The sequence below is a fragment of the Apaloderma vittatum genome, unplaced genomic scaffold (assembly GCF_000703405.1).
Source record: "Apaloderma vittatum isolate BGI_N311 unplaced genomic scaffold, ASM70340v1 scaffold21541, whole genome shotgun sequence".
NCBI classification, from domain to species: domain Eukaryota; kingdom Metazoa; phylum Chordata; class Aves; order Trogoniformes; family Trogonidae; genus Apaloderma; species Apaloderma vittatum.
The window spans coordinates 1-20,621 of NW_009699931.1; the positions used below are offsets into that span (position 1 = coordinate 1).

At 38.5% G+C, this 20,621-nt stretch overlaps 1 protein-coding gene across 3 annotated transcripts in view; it reads left to right on the top strand.

Moving 5' to 3' along the window:
- The first annotated feature begins 2,935 nt into the window (after positions 1 to 2,935).
- Positions 2,936 to 20,621, top strand: part of ATXN7L1 (ataxin 7-like 1) — a 41,212-nt gene continuing 23,526 nt past the window's right edge. For 2 of the 3 annotated variants that reach the window (XM_009878596.1, XM_009878597.1), the window contains exons 1-2: positions 9,658 to 9,887; positions 18,410 to 18,693. In XM_009878596.1, the coding sequence (XP_009876898.1) occupies positions 9,682 to 9,887; positions 18,410 to 18,693 (490 nt within the window). In that variant the 5' untranslated portion in view covers positions 9,658 to 9,681. Of the gene's footprint in view, positions 2,981 to 9,657; positions 9,888 to 18,409; positions 18,694 to 20,621 lie in introns of those variants that run through there. The other variant, XM_009878595.1, reaches the window with a different exon arrangement.

The following is a 20,621-nucleotide window of genomic DNA, read 5'->3' on the forward strand; positions in this document are numbered from 1 at the left end:
TTCCAACCTGAATTGCTCTATGATTCTATGGATCAAACGCACAGATTTTTAGAAAAATGTTTTTCATTATTTCGCTGCTTATAAAACAGCTTGTTAAGAAATACATTGTTTCAGTAGATGCTGAGTCTGGAATGCAAATAACAGAACTGAAAAAACAGAAGATTTAAACAATAGGTTATAGAGAAGTCCTGCAAAGCTGTAATTCTGGGCTAATTTCAATGAAGTTATGCATTTTGTGCAAGTTTCCTCTAAGGAATGATAAAATGCGCTGTTAAAGTGATACCTTGATACTGAATAAAATCTGACATGGTATTATTATGCACGGCATGATACTATGCACAAAATCAGATCAAGATCGTAACTTTCGTAAAAGCGATAGCTTGTTTTCCTGGAGTCATAGTGCAGCACTGTTTTTTTGCCGAACCACCTCAATAGTTGCATCTCACTCTTCTATAGCTTATCTTTCCTTATCTGTGAAAATAAGTGCTCTTATATCTGTTTGGATTAGGTAAAGCATTAAAGTTTCTGTAGCAGTTTAAGGATAGATGAGGGAAAATATCCAATGATTTCCTAAAGCAATAGTGTACATAAATTACATTTTTCTTATTGTTTTGTAAATATCATTAATGATAGAGATACTTATACTTATCAGCTAAAATATTTCATTGTAAATAAATAAAAATATTGTTTGTCAGATGACCTTGAATATGAAAGATGTGCCTGAGGAAATGGGTCTCTTGCACAATGTGAAGCATGAAAAGATGGCAATACTAAATTTTCCTCTATTTGCAACAGTGTGTCTGGAGTAAAATTATTTAAGTCAGGTGTTTGGAGGAGTGAATAGGTGAGTTGCTTTTAAATTTGTGTGCTTACAAAACTAGAGTGCACTTCCTCTTGTAATATTTCAGAGTTAAATGTAAAGATGCTTTTTTCTTCCACCCAACAAACAGCCAAATGAAAGATTTCTCTTTGCATACAAAATCACCCACAAAATTGTGATTTGTTGGCGATGCTTACCTTTGCTTAAAGGAAAGTACCATTGCTTGATCACTAGAAATATTTTTAGCATTTCACCTGATGTACCTGCCCTAACTTTAGGGCTGGTAATACATTTCCTTGCTCTAAGAATAAAATTAGTGGAAATAACACTACCACTGGTCAGAGGGAAGATACCAGTGCAGAGGAGCCAGTGCAGAAGGTTGGTGGGAGCCCTCTGTGTGATGTACGCACTGGACATGGGGTGTGAGATGGTATTTACCTCAAACAATCACAGAATTGACTAGATTGAAAAAGACATTTAAGATTACCATTAACGTAACATTGACAAGTCCTCAACTAAACCATAGCCCTAAGCACTATGTCTACCTGACTCTTAAATACCTCCAGGGATGGGGATCCCCCACTGCCCTGGATAACTCGTTCCAATGCCTGATAAACCTTTCAGTAAAAAAGTTTTTCCTAATGCCCAGTCTAAACCTCCCCTGGTGCAACCTGAGGCCGTTTCTTCTTGCCCTGTCACTTGTTGATTGGGAGAAGAGACTAATTCCTACCTCTCTACACTCCTTTCGGGGAGTTGCAGAGAGTGAGAAGGTCTCCCCTCAGCCTTGTTTTCTGTAGGCTGAGCCCCAGTTCTCACTCCCAGACACACGAGGACGTCTCAGTAGTTTCCCGCTGGGTTACCAGAGCGTCTCCTCTAGCAGAACGGGAAGTTTCTGCGCGTAAGCTCCCCTTGCTTTTTCTTTGGTAGAATGTCACTCAGAAAAGTCTGTGCCTGGGATTCATTTGCTTTCTTGCTGGTTGTGGGGTTTTTTTGCCCTGGGATTTTTGGCCTTGCTGAGCTGAGAAATATGTATGCCTTTGAGTTGAAAATTGTCATTTTTCTCTGCAGTAGCAATGCGTCAGGTGGCAAATGCTGATTACACATGTGGAACTGTGTCATTACAGGAAGCGATGAATTCCTACTTAAATCTCAAACTCTTTTTTTAGTCAAGTTAATACCTTAAAACATTAATATCCCCTTTTATAGCTGAAGGAACAGGCCTTGACACCAGAGTTAAATCTAGGTCTTGCAGCTCAGTGATGTGAAGACTGACATTGCCACCAGGGCAAGGTAGTCACTCTTCTGTCGTTATCCTGTCTCTCTGATATGTCAGTGATACCTTAGGCTTTGTCTTTAGATCTCAAAATCCTTGCAAAAGAAGCAGACAAGTACCCGGCAGCTTCATTCTACATTTAGTGTAATTAATCATATTATTTGAAGCATTTTTTTTGCCATACTGGAGTTCCGTTTGTCCTTTTTTTTTTTTTAGTTTTATGCTTTCTACCGAAGAGGAATGAAAGTGTTCTGGGAAATGCTGAGTGTGTGGCTTTTTATGGAATTTGGCAATTTTAAGGAGATTTGGCCACCTAAGTATAATTTAGTGATAGTCTATAGATTATTCTTCCTGTCTCTGATAGTTACTCTGGTAAAAAAAAGACTTTTCAGGAAAACAGCAGGTCCTTCCTACTGTGTTAAATGCAAACACCCTCATTTCCTGAACCAAGAAAGAAAAAATGCAGCGTCTTCTTCTAAATATGCATATTCTTGTGGGTTTTGCTGCTTTTAATTTTGCACTTCGTTTCATTTCTGCAGTTACTTGAGTTGTATCAACAATTATTTAAAAAAAACAAAACCCAAACCCGCAGCCTTTTTCCGTGCTTGTTGTTCTTGGCACAGGACCAGTTCTGGTGTCCAACTGGTAGGACCTGAAACTTGGTGCTTAACAAGTGCCTGTAGTCAAAACAGTTGGTGGGTGCAAGCGCTGATCTGGTATTTGCTGCAGCAGGTCATCTGCCTGATTTTTTACCGTGTGCAGAATACCTAATCACGTTGCTGTGTTTCTCTGACGGCATCTGTGGCAATGTGAATCGTTTCACGTTCCAAAAGTGCATGTTTACAGTCGTCGTAGAATCAGATTAAGTTGGCAGCCTGCTCCTCTCTGTAAGTGGCTCAGTTTACATTTCTTCTTCTAGCAGGATGTTTTGCATAATTTTGCTGATCCTACTCACTTGTAGACTTTGTGAAATGGAGAATCGTTTTAGTGGGTTTATGTCAGAAAGCGGAGCTTATGTTTGCTGTAAATAAACACCAGCGGAACGGTGGTTATTTTAGCACTTGATAATTTCCCAATTATGTCATTTGACCTGGAATGAAGCTTGCGATTGTTGAGCTGCGTTTTATGCAGCGAATCAGTCCGGAGGTTTGAGCTGGCAGTTTATTTCCTTTGTCAGTTTACAAGAAGTATCAAAATGAAACCGACTGTGCTGTTTCCTTTCCAGTGTGCCGCACAAGAAGGGCGGAACGGTTTGCGGATATTATTTCCAAACTTTTTCAGCTGGACTCGGAATAGTGTTTTGTCAAAAAAGCTGGTAAAGTTATCCTTCGGTCTTACAACCTTATGCTGTAGTTTGCTAGCGTGAAATCCAAGTTTGTTTTTACTTAACCTCCTGTTCTGTTAGGGTTTTTTTCGACTGTGGCTGCAAAATGAAAGTGCTTACAAGGTGTTTATGAACTCTTGTTATGAACCAGCTGCCAGTTACGGCAGGATGACACATTTCTGCAAGCAGTTTAGTTGTTCGGGTTTCTGGTTGCTGGCTGTCGCTTTTCGGGCATGTGTGGGGTTTTTTTATGGTTTAGTTTTATTAGAGTTAATGCCAAGTACATTTGCAAACTTTGAACTGGGATCAGTACAAGGTGGCTAATTTCACTTGCTATTTACTGAAATTGTAAGTATACATTGCTGAACTTTGCACAGTGAAGGGCTGTGCAACGGAACACCTCAAGATAAATAGAAAAATAAATAAATAGAAAAACTAATTAGTGCATCGGTGATATACAGTAACATCTTGATGAACAAGACTGCGATACGTTACTGCAACAGAATCATGTGGTGGATGAGATACTAAATTTTCATTACTTTCTGCTTAAATATCGTAAATGAGGAATAACAAACAGTGTTCATATTGTGTTGGGTCAGTCAGATAAATTAGTTTATGCTATTTTAAGTAAAAGGACTATGAACTCAAGAGTTATGATGAATATAAGCTTAAAAGGAGTTTTAATATTCTGTAAATGTTTACTAACAGTAAATAACTTCCTTACCTTTATGGGGTTTAGCAATTACATTTTGTTTGTTTTTACCAAGTGTAATACCAAACTGTAATCCATGGCACCGGGTCTCCGAGCTGCTCGTGGATCAACATAAAACTGGTTTTTGCTTTAGGTCTCTTGTACGCAGGAAGTCAGATCGTGCTGAACAAGAGTAATGTTTCAAAATGACTGGTGCTGACAAAGTTCTAGTGTGCCTCTTCTGACAACGTTAGAGGGATTTTTTTTTGTTTGGTTTGTTTTGTTTCAACTACCTGCCAAAAAACCACTGAAAGACCAGAGGCATATCTTTCTTTATGCTCAAGCTGTAGTGTGACTTTTTTTCCTTTGCGGTCTTCTGTGTCTCACCAGTGGAGACCACTAACTGTGGTCAAAAACTGTTTACTTGATCAATTTTGAGTCGCACATGTTGGGTAAGAATGGATGTAGGTGGGATACACTAAGAAGTGGTTTTTGTTTGTAGTCCAAATTAGAGATATCTGCAGTTTCAGGATGATGCAAAGATCTTTTTTCGGTACAAAACTGCTGCAGTCCACTTGGAAATGTATGGTTGGCGTATTTTACTGGCAACATATTTGCTGTTGTGTCGTCGTCTGTAAGGTTTGCTGTGAGCTAAATGAGTGCTTGATGTTGTGTGAGAGAGTCGAAGCAAAAATTCGAGAAGAGACTTTCTACCCAGAATGTGGTTTTTCCTCTTTTTCCCACACACTGTGCTTGTGGCTCTGAAGCTCACGTTGCCTCTCTATTGCTTTGCTTTTTGGCTTATGATTGGAAGGAGATGTGGCGTTTCCTGCAAAACAGCTGCTAGTATTCCCTGGTGACCTGTCCGAGAGGATCCAGTAGAATTACAGATTCAAAGGCAGACCTAGAGGACTTTGGCAGCTGCAGCAGAGGTTTTGGGGAAAGGTAGGGGGGTTGCATTATGTGGGATGCAGGAAGGAGGATTAGAAATGGAGTACAAGGACATAGGAGACAAGCTCTAGAGATTGGGGGACTGTTAAGTCTCCAACAACATGAGGACTTCACATTTACAAACAATTCAGATTTGGCTGAGAAAGTTGGACTGTATCCATGTTTCCATAGGACGTGGAGAATCTCCTGGAATAGTTTAAGATCGTTCGCAGTGCGACTGATGCAGAGGTTGCAGTGCGCATTAGGACGGTATGTAGCGTTGGGCTTTTATGACTCTTGCCGCTAACTAGAAAAAAATAGTAGATATTGATCTGGAAATAATTCTTTGGAAAGTGCAGTTAATTCGGTGAGAGAGTGTTAAACTTTCTTCTGAGATTAATGTCATTAATATATTAACTGTTTGACAGCAGAAGTCACATGTTGCTTGTCACTTGCTGCAGTGGCTGCGCTGAGACAGCTGAGAGGTTGCAGAAGGATTAATGTGGAAAAGAGGATTGTAACTTTGATTGTGTTCTCTCTGCTCTTGGATTTGACAGCAACTGGTATTTAGAAACAAAACAGAATATGTGTTGTTATTCCTGTGGAGTGTAAACATCCATTTGGAAGTATTTAAATGAGTCCAAAAAGTGCGCAAGTTTAAAATATGAGAGAGGATATATTCATAGCATTGCAGGCTTCTGCAGAAACTGAAATGCCTGCAGAATTTAGGTTAGAATCTTAGGAGTGTTAAGTAGTTTTCTAGTTGCCTGGCAGGATTTTTTTATTTCTTAGGGGCAAAATATTCGTTCTACTTTAGGCTCATTTATGTCCAGTGGCTGTGCCACTTCTGTGTGTAAACAGGGACAGCCATGCCTGCAGCTGTGTGTGTATGAGTCCACCTGCCCTGCTAGAGCTGATCTGTCTGCACGTGAGCTGCGAAGGAAATTTTTACACAGATGGCTGGTTGTCTCCTCAATGTGTTAATATGTGAATATCTAATTTTGTAACAACTATTTGATGTGCAAATGTCTTTTATTCACATACTAATTTATTACACAGGCTGCATAATAGCAAATTTTCATATTGTGTGTAATTCCTTGTACATATGTAAAATATGAATAGACAAATTAGTAGATTTTTTTCTTAAAAAACAGATGTGACCAGGAAACTCAGTTTGATAGAGAAGCACCACCACCCTGGTTTAAGCAGTTGATTGTGACAGCTGGCAGCCTTCTTGCTTTGTCATATATTCTCATTATTTCTCTTTGAAACTGATAACCAACATCTAAGGCTGATTCCCTACCACATACGTAATGAGGAAGGAGGACATTGAGAAGCAACCAAATAGTTCTTGAGAAGGAGTATATCAATATTTCGTTATGATTTATGCTCCCACCATCAAGAATTGTCTGTGAGGTTTCACACCTTTGACGAGTCCGGCCATGCTTGCCCAGCTCAGACGGTGGTTTTCTGCCTCCTTGGAGGCCATTGCTCTTCCAGCGCTCCCCTGTGGCCCTTCCTGCAGGATGCTGCTGCCACCTCTCCTGCTGACACTAAAGTCACGATTGCTCACGTGAGTAAACGGGCAGATTTTACCCACCTGAGCACTGTCCGAGAACACAGATGGTGTAGCACTGGCTATTTACATTCTTCCTCCTGTATGTCCTTACAGTGTTCATAATTTCCATTTTGCTTCTAGGAAATTTCAAGAGAAGTTGTGTCATACTGATAATTCTCAAACACGTATCAGAGTCTGTCTAGAACATGGAAGACTTTCTGTAGCTCCGTTTTGGGGGAAGAGGGGACTTTGAGGAGGTAAAGAGAGACAGCAAATACAGTGATTGATTCTGATCACAAGAATGACCACCAGTCTCTCACACTCAGATAAAATAAGTAATTTTGTAATATTTGCCTTCCTTCTCTTTTAAATAGACATTTATTTAAAATAGTAGGATGCACTTTATTATATTGTCATATTAAAACAGTGCCTCTTCCTCCATTTTCTGTGTTACAGTAGAAAATCCAAAGTTAATGAACTGATTTGCTCTTGGGAATTAATAAATTAAGAAATTTGTCTAGAGAAAAGCACAAAATGTTTAGCTTGACTAAAAGTCCAGTGGAAAGAGACTATTAAAAAACTTGCTATGGTATGTGATACTTAGATTACTTTAAAATATAATTTTAGACAGTCAGTATCTTGAATGTCCATTTTCTGAAAGATTAGTAACAGAGCAGTGTATTTCACTTCCAAATATATCTGTAGGGATGATATTGAACACACAGTTTACTAGAAGGCAGTCAGTCTTGAGAAAACCAGTAGCAGTGGCGAGGATTGGAGTAATATAATGTTTATATGGAAATAGTGTTTTTTTCCAGGTTTCTCTTTATATACAGCTTGGTTCTGTAGGTTACGTAACAGTTCCTTTTCATCAGTCCTCCAGTAATTAATGGGAAAGTTGTAATTTTTTATTGAGCTAATTTGGGTAAGTCATTGCTGAGAAGGTTGGTAAATCTTGAAACGATAATGGTTTTTTAACAAAATAAATACTCTGTGAATGAAACTCTGCATTTCATAGGCAGATGCGTAGCTTACACGATTATTACCACAAATGTGAGGTGGAATGAATGTAAATTAAGTGCATCCTGCAAAAGCCTTTTAAAGGCAGAGGCTGCACACTGAGGTGTGTGGTGGGGTGAAAACTGGCAAATGACAGTTGGTGTTTGGCGGGGAGTGAGAGGAGATGCTTTTTGTATTTTAGAAAAAAAGACGACTCTTGTTCTTCAGTTGCAGGAGAATCTGGAGGGAATTTCAGCATTTGTAATTAAAGCTGTGAATATGAAGATATGGAGGTGCTTGATCTTTAATAGAAAATGCCTTTATTTAATCATTGAAGATATAATAGATACAGTTTGGAACAAGTTTTTTTTTTTAAGCATTTCTCTTTGTTCTTGAGGTATTTGCCTATTGCAGATTAATCATGGATGAATCCTTCTGCTACTGGCAAGTTTTCACTTGTGAGGATGCCAGACAAATTGTCATGTTTTGATTCTGTGTGGGAAAATTTTTCTTAGTTATCCTTGAAATATCAAACTAGCAAGTGCAGGGCTGATGATCTCAATACAAAACCTTCCCTTGCACCAGCAGGTCGCTGTCATGTCCTTAACCTGCTCTCGGCTGACGGGGCGATGCTGTGTGAGCTCAAAGAGCAGCAACTGCTTCGATTCTTCAAGTTGAGCGCTGAGGGCTTTTACATGAAGAAGAATCGTGGCATGTCGAAGGAGAAGCTCCAGCTCGTCCAGAGTTCCCATTCTATAATTACATTGCGCTCGCTGCATGTGATTACTGGGTCAATAACGGGGGTACCTGGCTGAGCCCTGCTGGGGAGGCTCTCGGTGCCGGAGTCAGCTGCTGCTCGCTGGAAAATTCCTCTTTGCTGCTGCGGGCTGGGGAGCAGCGGGGCTGGCATGCTCTGAGGTGAACAGGCGCTCCTGCAAATGGACAAACAGGACTGTTAAGGATTTATTGTGTCTCTCAGGGGGAAAAAAAAAAAAAACCAAACCAAAACTCAAACTTCCATCTCCTGTAATAATTTGTAGTTGTGCTTGAGTTCGCAGCACCCAGCCCAGCCGGCTGGCCAAGTACGAGCACCGAGCCCCGGGAGAAGTATACAATTTGTAAAGAGTGGCCAAATACCTTCTTAAAAGAATCTCTTTTTTTTATAACAGTATCAGGGGTAGGACATTTAGATTTAAAAATATATATAAATGGTAAAAACCCAATAATCACCCAGGCGATTAGACTGCAGTCTCTCTGTGCTGAGGCCTGTTCTCCGGTGGGGGCGTAGTGAGGCCTTGCTTTTCGCAGTCCTGACGAGGTCTGTCCTGTGAGCGTGAACATGAGCTTACACCAGAGCCTGACCTCTAGATGCAGTGTTGGTAGCTGATACGTAAACTTCCTGGTTTTCTGCACCTGATGTTTGCTCCATATCTTAAAATACAAAGCTTTACCTGGGCTGGTGCGGAGAGCTAACCTCCAAGCTACGAGCCGGGCAGAGCCTGCCTCTCTGGAAGGGCCGGGAGCAGCAGACCTTTTGCTGCTTCTCAGTCTTCTGGTTGTTTTCCTTACAGCTTCCCATTAAACTTGAAATAAGATAATCATAAAGTAAACTGCCCAATAACTGGTCACATGAATTCTTCATAAACCATTACAGAAGCAATCTCATGTTTGTCACAGAGTATTTCACTGAGTCATCCGAGCAGTTGTTAAAGTCTCCTCTTTCTCCTTTAGGTGAAGGAGCTGGGACACCTCGTGTACCTCAGACAGAAACTGGTGATTGTGTATTGCTTAGAAAATGGTTTGGGATTTCTTTGTGAAATTTTCTGGTGGATTTATTTTACATTTATTTGACTGAGTTTTCTATGGTTTTAGAGCAGTTCATGGAGATGATTTTGTTTAATAATCATTTGACTTGATTCCATTCACAATAGTAATGAACTGGTGTTCTTCTTAGTGATGAAATCATTGTAACTAGCATAGAGAGGAACAATTTCCTCTTCCCTGACTACTTTTTTTTTTTTTCTTTTAGCCTAATACATGCTGTAAAGTTTATTATTTTTCCATTACAGAACGAAGACACGGTTCAATGTGTAAACCTTCCCCTTCTCCAGCTTCTCCAGCCTGCAATTCCAGGACATCCCTAGTACAGATGAAACCGAAATCCTGTATCAGCGGCCATAACCCCGTCAGCAGCAACTCAAAGCCATTCAAAACGCCCAAAGACAATCTACTTACCTCCAGTAGCAAACAGCACACAGTCTTTCCTTCAAAAGTATCACGGGATAAACCATGGTAAGTACCAAAGATGTTGGTGTTCAAAAAATAAGTATCTCTCTCTATATTTCACAATCTTTAAAAAAAAAATCCATATTATCATTGAAGTTTACAGTAATTTTCCTCTTGTTTTTAAAAGCATTTAGTTTCCTAAGGGAAGAAACTGAAATGCTTTAAATTTTTAAAAATACGTAAAGAAAGAGGAAAAAGGGCTGGCTTACTTTTCTGATGTTCCATCAGATGTCTGCTTTTCTAAGATGCATATAGCAAGTGAGGTATTGACCCAGTTTGCTATCTTTAAGGTCCATCTTCCCTGACAGTATCAGCCCTTAAAACTGATACTTTTCAACACTAGCATAGTTTTTGCTGAGTTCTTAATATTGTCTTAAGTGATGTTCATGAAAACTTACTGGTTATAGTCATTAATCTTCAACAGCAGCTGCTGTTGGAGTTCATTCTGTATTTTCATAATGTTTGGTGCCTTATAAGAAGACAGAAGAAAATTCTGGCTGCAAAAAACCACTATTTTGGGGGCGTCTTACATCATGTACTGTGATATATATACACATATATGCTTGAGACTGCCAGGCCCATCCTCGTGTGACTGTGATGATTGCAGCAGAGTTGCAAAAATGTAAATGACAGCAGAACCGGGTCACTATTTTATCCCGTAAGAAACTGTTTTGTCTTTAGTTATCTACTGACAAAATGCTTTATGATTAGGTCACTAGGGTGGTGACTCCAGATCTGGGTTCAGTTCCTGGTTCTGCACAGGCTGCCGTTACGCCTTTAGGTGCCTCATCCTCAGTTCTGTGTCTGTAAACTTGAGCTACTAAGACTTCCTTTTTCTTAAGTTTTATCTACTTACTGTGTAAAGATCCTTTCCTTTTTCATGTATTATGTAGCACAAGAAGGTCATGATTTTAGGTGGCGTTTCTTGCCACAACTGCCTTAAAGCAGTAAAGAATCTAATGCAAACCATTCACTGATGTGCCAAAGCGAAAAGTCAAAGTATGTTGAAGTAATAGCTTATGTTCTCTGCCTGAAACGTGCACTGATTGGTACGATTTCAAAGAGAGCGGCTTCGGCCTAGCTGTTTACCTTGCACTGGAACAAACTTGATCAAAATCTAATCTTCCTATAAATCTGAACCCACCAACTCTATAAACATAATAAGCATCATGGACAATTATGTTATATAATTCTGAAAATAGAAAATCTGGATGTGTAGATTACACGCACACATACACACAGGTGAGAGAGAGGATATTCTAGTTAAGGCCTCATTTACTATTAAAAAAAAATTATTGACTGAATAGTGACCTTTTCTTCTGAATGTTGCAGAGGAATTTTGTACAAGAGGATATTTTTTTTTAAGTTCAGTCAAAAGAAAATCAGAAAGGACTTTAGAGTATTAACATTATAAACCTGTTTCTCATCCCAGTGTTACAGACAGCAACTTACGTACCCACATTTCAGCATACTGACTGAATCTATAAACAATATCTTCCGTTCTGGCAGCAGATGGGATTCTGTCAGTTAGTAAAAGCTGGAAGGGAACAAAATAACCAAGCATTTCCACCCATCCTTTTTCCCTTTTTTGGGAACATCCCAAACATTTACTGATGATTAACAAGGTAGATTTAGCCATTTAAAACCGTTGTACTGCTTTGTTAATACTTTGGCAATGAGTATGTCGTGGTATCTGTGAATTACCCAATTCTTGCAGTTCTGCTGGGAGGTAATACTCTGGTTTTGTTTACCAGCAGGGAGAAATGAGGCATATAGTATTTAAAAATATTGTAACTGTCACGTAACAAGTCAAACAGTCTGAAGTAGTCATCAATAGAATTGTCTTTCAAAATTTAGAATTAAGTGCCTTAGATTACATGACTTGTTAAAGAGTAAAATCAGTCTGTTAATTGTCACAGGTTATAGAGACTGACAGCTGTTATGGAAAAAAGCGTTTGTACATATTCCGTTAGTGGATTTTCATTTTTATTTAGAATTCTAGAAAATACTAAGCAGGTCTGATTTTCTTAAAGGAGAAATTATTCATAAAATTTATTCTTTTCTAAGATTATATCTTTCATTCAGCTGCCTGTACAAGCCATAGAATTTCATCCACTTGTCTTTTAGAAAGAAATACTCAATGATGCAAATATATTTGTCTCAAAAATGGAAATAGGACTCATCAAGTATCCAAGTATGTTGTGGTTTATCATCCTTAGAAGCTTCCAGTTACTGCTTTTGTCTACTACGTAGTGTCATACCACGAATATTTACTTGACATAGGTTCTTCCAGGGAGTTATCAAATTAGTTTAATTCAAGAATTGTTATCACTTGTATTACTTGATCATTTGTGTCACTTACTGCTTTCCAAACCTGCAATAACCTTTGTTGTGCTTGCCTGATTCTTTCATACAGCATCTCTTTTAATTTCAGCTCTTGCAATTAGTGGTAATGTTTCAGGAATGACCTCTGCAACAGCGTGGCTCAGTAGATCTGTCTGTTGTCATGCCTGCCTGTATGTAGATCCAACTCTTCCACTGTTTAATTCATCATAGTTTTGGTTGAGTCATCATCTTAAACAAAGACTGAGTAGCTCTGTCTCTTCTTCACATCCTCTGTTGTTCTAAGAAGTGCTGCAGAGGTTCAGGTCCCCCCCCCCCCCCCCCAAGCGTGATCAGAATAATCAGATGAAAGAGATCTGGAACTGTTTCATTTCTGTATCCGCTGTTTTAATACTTGCCTTCTCATAGTTGGAATATGAAGGATTGTTGTGGATACATCATCTAGAAATATCTGTCGGCTCTGATTTTTTTCCCTCTGTATCTCACCGACATCCTTGCTATTAATACAGCAGCGCTTAGGGAGTGGAGCGGTGCTGGAGCACCACTGCGCTGTGCACAGGATAAATGTAAAGCGTCGTTTTCCAAAGCTTGCAGTTGAGGTATTAAGAGGGATATAGCAAAAAGGTAGAAAATAGAAAAAGGCAAAGAATAAGATGATTGGTAGTAATAATAATGAACAAGTGATCATAATTAATAAGAACAGCCCAGTTACCCTTAATACAAAGCATTCCTCCGGCCAGGAGCTCTCTCCCTCACTGCTGACCTGCCCAAGGGATACCGCTTCGCTTGCTGTGCCCCAGTGCAGCTTCTGAGGATTTGGGTGCTGTAATGCTGCAGGATGCTTGTTTCTACCCATCCATGATCCTGAGGCAGTGTAAAATTGGGGTAGAGAAAGCTAGCTCTGAGACATCAGCCGAAGCGAGTCTCCTTGACCTCCCTCCACGAGGACTAGCTGTTGCCTGCCAGAAGTTCTGAAAATGGGACGGAAATTATGTGGTAGGGTTTTATTTTTTTTAGAAAACTGACACTGTCTCTGTAAACCAAAATATTACGACAAAGGTACACCTATGGGTAATAATTTTAAATTTATAATGTCACTTTTCAAAAGCTTCTTATCATCTCTTAGTCCTTATGTCTTTGTGTTAGGAAATACAGTTATTCACACCGAGGTTGAGAAAGTGAAGCTGCTCAAGATTTAAGGCTATTCCTAATGCAGTATGGAATTGGAAACAAAACTGAGCAGAGTTAACTTGACCTGCGTATTCTAACTCTTGATCACAAGTGCTTTGTTACGTTGTAGAGGCAATCCGAGCTATGTAGAATATAGAGTGATGTTTTTCATGTTTTTAAATGTTTGTGAATTTCTTTTCTCACAAATTTGAAGAGAGTTGAATGAGTTGCTGAGATTTAAAATCAAAATAGTTATGAATGACCAAAAGAAATAACCCAGCAAAATTACATAACAGCAAGGAAAAACAATTTTTTAAACCGTGAAGAAAGGAAAACAGAGGTAATAAGGAGCTTCAGGTATGAGGAGTTTTGTGACATACTACAATTATTTTTCTTGCTTAGGAGTGACAGTGACAAGCAGTGGCTTGGAACTAAAAAAAAAAAGCCACAAAATACTTAGGAAGGAAATTCGCTCTTATTTCAGGTGTTTGCTGCAGGTTCTAGAATAGAATAGAATAATCAGTTGGAAGGGACCTACAATGATCATCTAGCCCAGCTGTCTGACCAAGAACATGAGAAAATATAAGGAAATGAGGTACCTTATGTGAAAAAGAGAATGATCTTTGGAAGCCTGTCATGATCAAGCACTTTGTGTAGCCCTTAGATATTTTTGTAGCCTTTCTCTGCTTTCTTCTCATTCATCAATGTTTAAAGCGAAAGCACGGGCCAACATCACTGGGAGCCATATTTCAGTATCAGTATAACCATGGACATGTGAAAATTAAATTTGTCCTTAATCTTGTTTACGAAACCCCTTTTTTAATATAAGCACAGCAATATAATAAAAGCTCATATTGTTTATCCACTGTGACTGCTAAATATTTTTGTCAGTTTTCCAGTATGTTGTTTCCCTGTATTTCACTGTTGACTTGTTACTTTGTATATAGCTTTACATTTGCTTGTATTAAAATATCTTTTTGACTTAATGAACTTTACCAAACACTCCGTGATACTTTTTATAACTGCTTTTTGTTTCTTCATTATTTAGTTTTCCCTCAATCAGCAAATGTTATCACCAATAGTCTTAGATTTATTTTGAAAGACCAGCAAAGTTTTCAGTCATGTCAGACTCAGTAGTGATGGCTAAAACATCTCCCTAGAAGGCACCATTGTTGAATAATAGATCTCTGGAAAACTAATTTTTAATTTTATGTTGTTTAACATTTGCTTTTAAACTGTTTTTATTTGTGTTTTATAATGCTATGCAAAAGTGGGAACATTTTCACAGTTTAACTGGTAACCTCATCAAGAAATGAAACCAGATTTCTTTGCCAAGATCTGATTTTCAGCAAAACCATGTGAACTAATGGTTTATCAGTTTATTTTTATTGTGTTTTCCATTATTTCTTCCAAGACACTCTGGTTTGGGTTTACAGTGTGGATGCAACAGCAGCACTCAGCTAGCTTTCTAAATTGCCAAATATTTCATGATACGGTTAGAAATTTATATGCTGAGACCTAATCTCTCTCCAAATCTTTTGGAACTCATGGCTGCATTATCCAGATTTGCTTATGTGGAAAAAAAAAAAAAAAATCAGAATTTTTCAGCTGGCACTCTACACTTACTGAGGGAATCAGAAAACATTTTTATCTGATTGGAGAGCATAATCATGCTTTCTTCTTAGTATAGAAGAAATACTGACAGTTCCTGTCATTTTTGCATCCCTAATAACTATTTTACTGTCCTTTGGGTAGCTACTGCTTTTCTTATTAGATTTTCTTTTGTAAAAAAACTTGTCTTTATTGAATACAATACTCTGTACTCCTGGGTTTTTTTCATTTTCGCTGGTTGTCACGTGCCCTTCCTTAGTTTTTATGTTTGTTGCATGCTGGTTTTCTAATTGTCCTTTAGCAGTTGTCTTTAATAAGTCTAAATGGGCCCTTCATTTAATTTTTTTTGCAAATGTCGTAAGAAATTGTATTCTTCTAACAAACTTCTTTAAGAAATTCTCAATATTCACTCAAAAAAACTTGATTTGGGAAAAGAACTATCTTTAACTATCAAATATAAATATAAGCATTCATGATTTATTTACCTTTTCAGTCCTTAGTAGTTGACCGTGGTCACTGGTCCTGTGCAGCTTCCAGTTTGCCGTAAACAATTCATCTTTCCTTGAAGATGAAACTAGAGTTCCTTGATACTGCATGCAGTAATGGCTTATATTTAAATAATAATTAAAAAATAGCTCAATTATTATCTGTAACTTCTAAAATCTCAAATAATTTACTGTAGACTGCCAGGAGTACAGAATGTGTCTCTTTGAATAGGGGAGTGTTTTTCTTTTTTCTTCTACATTACAGTGAAATGCATAACGAAGGTTGACTTGTCGATCTGTAACAAAACTAAGTGAAAACGTTCCCTCCTCTGGGCTTCTTTCATTATCGCAGTGATTCATCCACATGTGCCCCAGGAGTTGAGATTCTGAGCACTGCAAAACAGAGAAATTCTTTTCAAATTTATTATCTGTATTTTACTACTAGTAGACCAGATAAAACACTTGACCCTTTTCACTGGGCATGAAGTTTTGTTCATATATTTCTACGGGTTTTTTTATACAGTAAAACTGCTTGATCTAGAGTTTGAAATTTCTCCTATTTTCAGAGAATGTAATTGCCATCTGTTTAAAACAAACAAAAAAATCCTACCTTGAGATACTGTAATTTTTGTCTGCCATTTAACTTAATAAATTGGGAACAGTTTAAAAAAGTAGACAATCAAATCCTCTCATTCATAAGCTCCATGTTTGTATCCATTTCATTTAAATACTTAACACAGTTCTGGTTTTGTGAGTGAGTGACTTTTTTTTTTGCTCAGTTACTGGCCAGTTCTCTACATTTTACTGCAGCTGGATCTCTGTTCTGACTAGCTGATGGCTGTATTTATGGTAACACAGAATGTGGAAGCTTTATGTAATTCAATTCCAGCTCCAGAGTATTTCTTGATGTCTAAATCTTCCTTGTAGCTTTATGTATGTATTGTTTCTATCACTGTTTGTACGTTTTTTCTGTGTTAAAATACCCTTAGAACAGAGATTAACAAGTTTGCAGGACGGGAGAGCCCGCTCCAGCCGCACACCTCGCACTTTCCGCTTATCGTCTGCAGCAGCTGCAGAGAAACCCAGGTTTTGTACTAGCCCGGGAAGGTCAACACTCGAGTTATTTTGGACCCTGCTTCCGATGTTTCCGAATGGTGTCCTGTGGAGAATGCCGTCTCAAAGTCATCTTTTTCTGGTTATAGAAGCTCCACACCTGTTAACCGTTCCGGAAAGAATGCAGCGAACGTGCTGTTTTTCCGATGTAAAAGCCTGAAATAATGCGAGACTTGCGAATGGCGGAGGAAAGCCATTGCTGGCAAGAAGCTGCTTACCTGAGCTGCAGCCTGTCAGCGCGCTGCAGAGTCCGCACTGATTTCACAGCGGTCGTGTGTTTGACAAACATCACGTGAGGAATGCACTTGTAGGAGCTCTGCTCTACTGTGCAAAATGACCACGCTGGGTTTTGAGTACAGTTTCCTAAGAAGTTATTTTGCACTCGTTATAAATACATTTCATTTTACCTTTAAGCATGTACATCAAGTTAAACCTTTGAAATAATAATAGATTAAGGAATTGCTGAGTTTGAAGAAGTCCTGACTGTGTGGGACAGCCTTCTTGACTGTCACCTTCATACTGGGGACTAACGCTCAGGAGGCTAGCCTCGTCCTGTGGAGTTTGGAAAGGAAAAGATTGAAATACTGTTAAGGAGACTCTCGTGCTCTAGCCAGGGAATTTATTCCAACTTTTAAACATCACCGTTGCATTTGTATTTAAGGAAATTTGTGTTTCTTTAGTTTGCTCTGTATGGAAAAGTAGTCTGAAAATTGTTATTTTTGCGTGATCTGACTGCAGATTTGCTTCCAAGGCAGATAGTCAACTGTTTGACAAAAGCAACTCTTCAGACAGTGTATGGGAAGAAATGAGTACGTGAGATGTTTTCATTTGTGGCCTCCAGTGAAACTGGGGCTTAAAGCTCTGAGAATTTAGTAATTTAGTTTCTTTAATTAATATTATTTCCCTCGGATTTGTTTCAATATGGAGGGGCATTTAATTTTATACATTGTGTGCTAATTAGTTGTCACAAGACATCCAATTTTGAAGTTGTTGGATAGGTAAAAAGCAGCTACCAATGATATTTCCTCGTGCAGACAGGAGTTAGAAATCTTACAATACTGTTGGAAGTGAAAAATCACTTGTCTTAATCTTTTTTACTGCCAGATTGAGGAGGTAACATTTGCTAGTGTGGTATTTAAGTTAGAAGAAATTAGTTATTGCAAACTTTATTCTGGAAAGGACCAACTGAGCTAATGATTATATTGGGAATTTTATTTTTAAGTTTGTAAAATTTTATTAAAAACATATTTTAGTAATGCTCAGTTCATCAAGGAATGTAATACTTTTAAAGGGACCGCTGTTAAAATTTCTCTGCTTAAAATCTTGGCTTTCCTTGTTTAGAGAACTTTTATGTTACTCAGACGCATCTGAATGAATGAATTATTTTTGTGTTTGTTTAAAAATATTAATATTGTTAGAAAACTACTTCATTATCATGGTGAGTTTAGTGCAACATACACATATGTAATACGTGCTTGTGTTAAAGGCATGAGACTATATATGAAAGGGCATATATTTTGTGTAATACCAAAGACTTATTTTATTTATGAATAGTAGGGGATTGAACCTTAAAAAAAATACAGAGGTTCATTTTCATAGTTCTCTATATTGCTGGGCTTTATACCTGGTTGTGTAAACATTTGATTGAACAATAGTCAGTAATGGTGCTAAGTATTTAATTTTAGTTTGGTCTGAAGATTCTGTGTCACTTGCATCAGAATTTTTGTGTCTGTGGAAGGAGATTAAGTAACTGTAAATCTTTGGTACAGAAAAATATAACTCGAAGATTTTTCTGTGTCTTTGCAGCGTTCCTGTTCCAGTAGTCAGTCTAGAGAAAATTCCTAACCTAGTGAAGGCAGATGGTGCCAATGTTAAAATGAATTCTGCAACCACTACCACCATCACCTCCTCCTCAGCCTCTTCATCCACCATACCTGCTCCAGCTTTGGTTAAATCTGGTTTGACATCCAAGTCAGTGCCACCATCACCAGAAAAGATTCTGAACGGTAAAGGAATTGTAGCTCCATCAATAGACAAGAAACACCAAAATGGCACTAAAAGCAGTAACAAGCCTTACAAAAGACTTTCAGGTGAGTAATGTTGTAGTTCGTCTTTTGAAATAGTCTGTCTGTCTTCATTAATATTTCTGTAGCTCAGAAGCAATGTACTGGAAAAATGCTGGAGTGCAATTTGGGGTTGATTTTTTTTTTTTTTTCCCAATTGTAAGATACCAGCTTGCGTATATGAAAAAGAAAGCTTTCACACTTTTAGCATGTGTAAAATATTTTCAAAGTACACGTTCTGGTTAGCTTGAAATTAGACTGTTTAGTGCATTTCTCAACTGGTCAACAGGCCAAATATAAATTTTTAAGGAAGTAACTTCATTCAAACAGAAGGCAGAAGGCTTCCTTGAGCCATTATGTAATTTGAATTTATTAACAAAAAAGAAGAGAAGTGCCTTGGTTCAGTGGCTTTAGTATAGTCATGATCAAGTTGAACAGTTGAGAGTTAAGGCATTGGATTATCCGTCAAGAAATGATTTTTTCTTCTTTCTTGGTTTTAAATACTGGTAAATTCTAAGAAGATATGGGAAATGGTGCGTAATTCTTAAAAGTCGTAATTCCCCTTCCCTCCCCGCCTTGTGATTCACACGTGAGTGAAGATGTTGGGAGCATGAGGATCTTGATCCTTCTAAGCACTGAGGGACGGTGGAGTTGAGGGAGCGACATTAAATGTGGAAAAGCCCCGTGTGGCCTTGGGCGGGCAGCAGCGAGGATGTGGGTCCCCAGGCAAATCTGCCCCCAAAGCTCAGAATGCCCCTTCGAGGGGGAAAGAGGCTCTGTTGGAAGGGTCCATCAGGAGGAAGAATTATTTTCTGTGGAGCTCCCTGGGGGTGACCCGTGCCAGGTGTTGGGCAGCAAGCAGAGAATTTGCCTGCTAAAGCTGAAAACATACTTTTGTGCTGAATGAAAAGAAACAAAGTGTTTTGAGGGATTTTTTTTTTTTTTAAACAAAAGTAACTGCCTCAAGTTTGCGGCTTCAGAAGCTGTGCAGGGTCTATTCATCAGCTGGCAGTACTTTGTGATTTGGGCAGGAACTTCTTGTGTGTGCTGAAAGGCGAATTTTGCTAATGGCAGCATGATCCGCATTAGATCGTCAGTCTGGCAGAAAGTTGGTTCACGTGATTTCTAAACGTGCGCTAGTTATGAACCAAGTATAAGTTGTACAAGATAAACGCTTTCATTTCCAGTTAATGAGTGTGCCCTGGTTTTTTACTGAATATCAGATTTATTTTTTTAATTTTCTCCAATTTGGCAGTTAGCCTAAGGTACTGCTACCTTGGCTTGATTCCAGACGAGTGCGAGGTGTTTGCTAGGGCTCTGTGGGGTATGGAACGACGCCATTGCCGTAGAGGATTCAGCACACCGATTGCTTTCTCAACTAGTTAAGGGCGGTGTGTGAGAAAACAGAACCGTTGTTCATTTATAGCATTCCACAAAACAAAAAAAAATATTAAAGTAGCTTAGGCTTTTAAACTTTGCATTTGACTTGCTAAAATCCAATTTGTTATTCTAATATTTCGCAGTTAATTTAAAATATTAGTTTCTTTTAACTTATTATTTCCTTTAATGGTTTAGGTGCTTAATTTAGCTAATCAATTCTGAATTCCTACTTGGGCAATTGAAACTGATCGTGTTGAGATCTTTGTGTTTGAGATATTTGTTTTCCTCCTGTCACCCTGTACCACCACAGGGCTGTATGCGATACTTGTACAAGTGTTTGCTGAAATGTGTTCGTAAAGGAAAATCGTGTCTATAGGATCTTCGCCCAACTTGCTTTTCCTGTAGTGGTGACTCCACCACTGTTCTGTCTCTCAGCTGTCACTTGCAGCATCTTCTAAGCTAAGGAACGTTTCACTGGTGGAAATTTCTGCGCTGGGCTGTTGGAGCACTCTGACAGGCATGAGTTTACTTTTATATGGTTAGCAAACCCATGGATGTGATACTTTTTTTTAAAG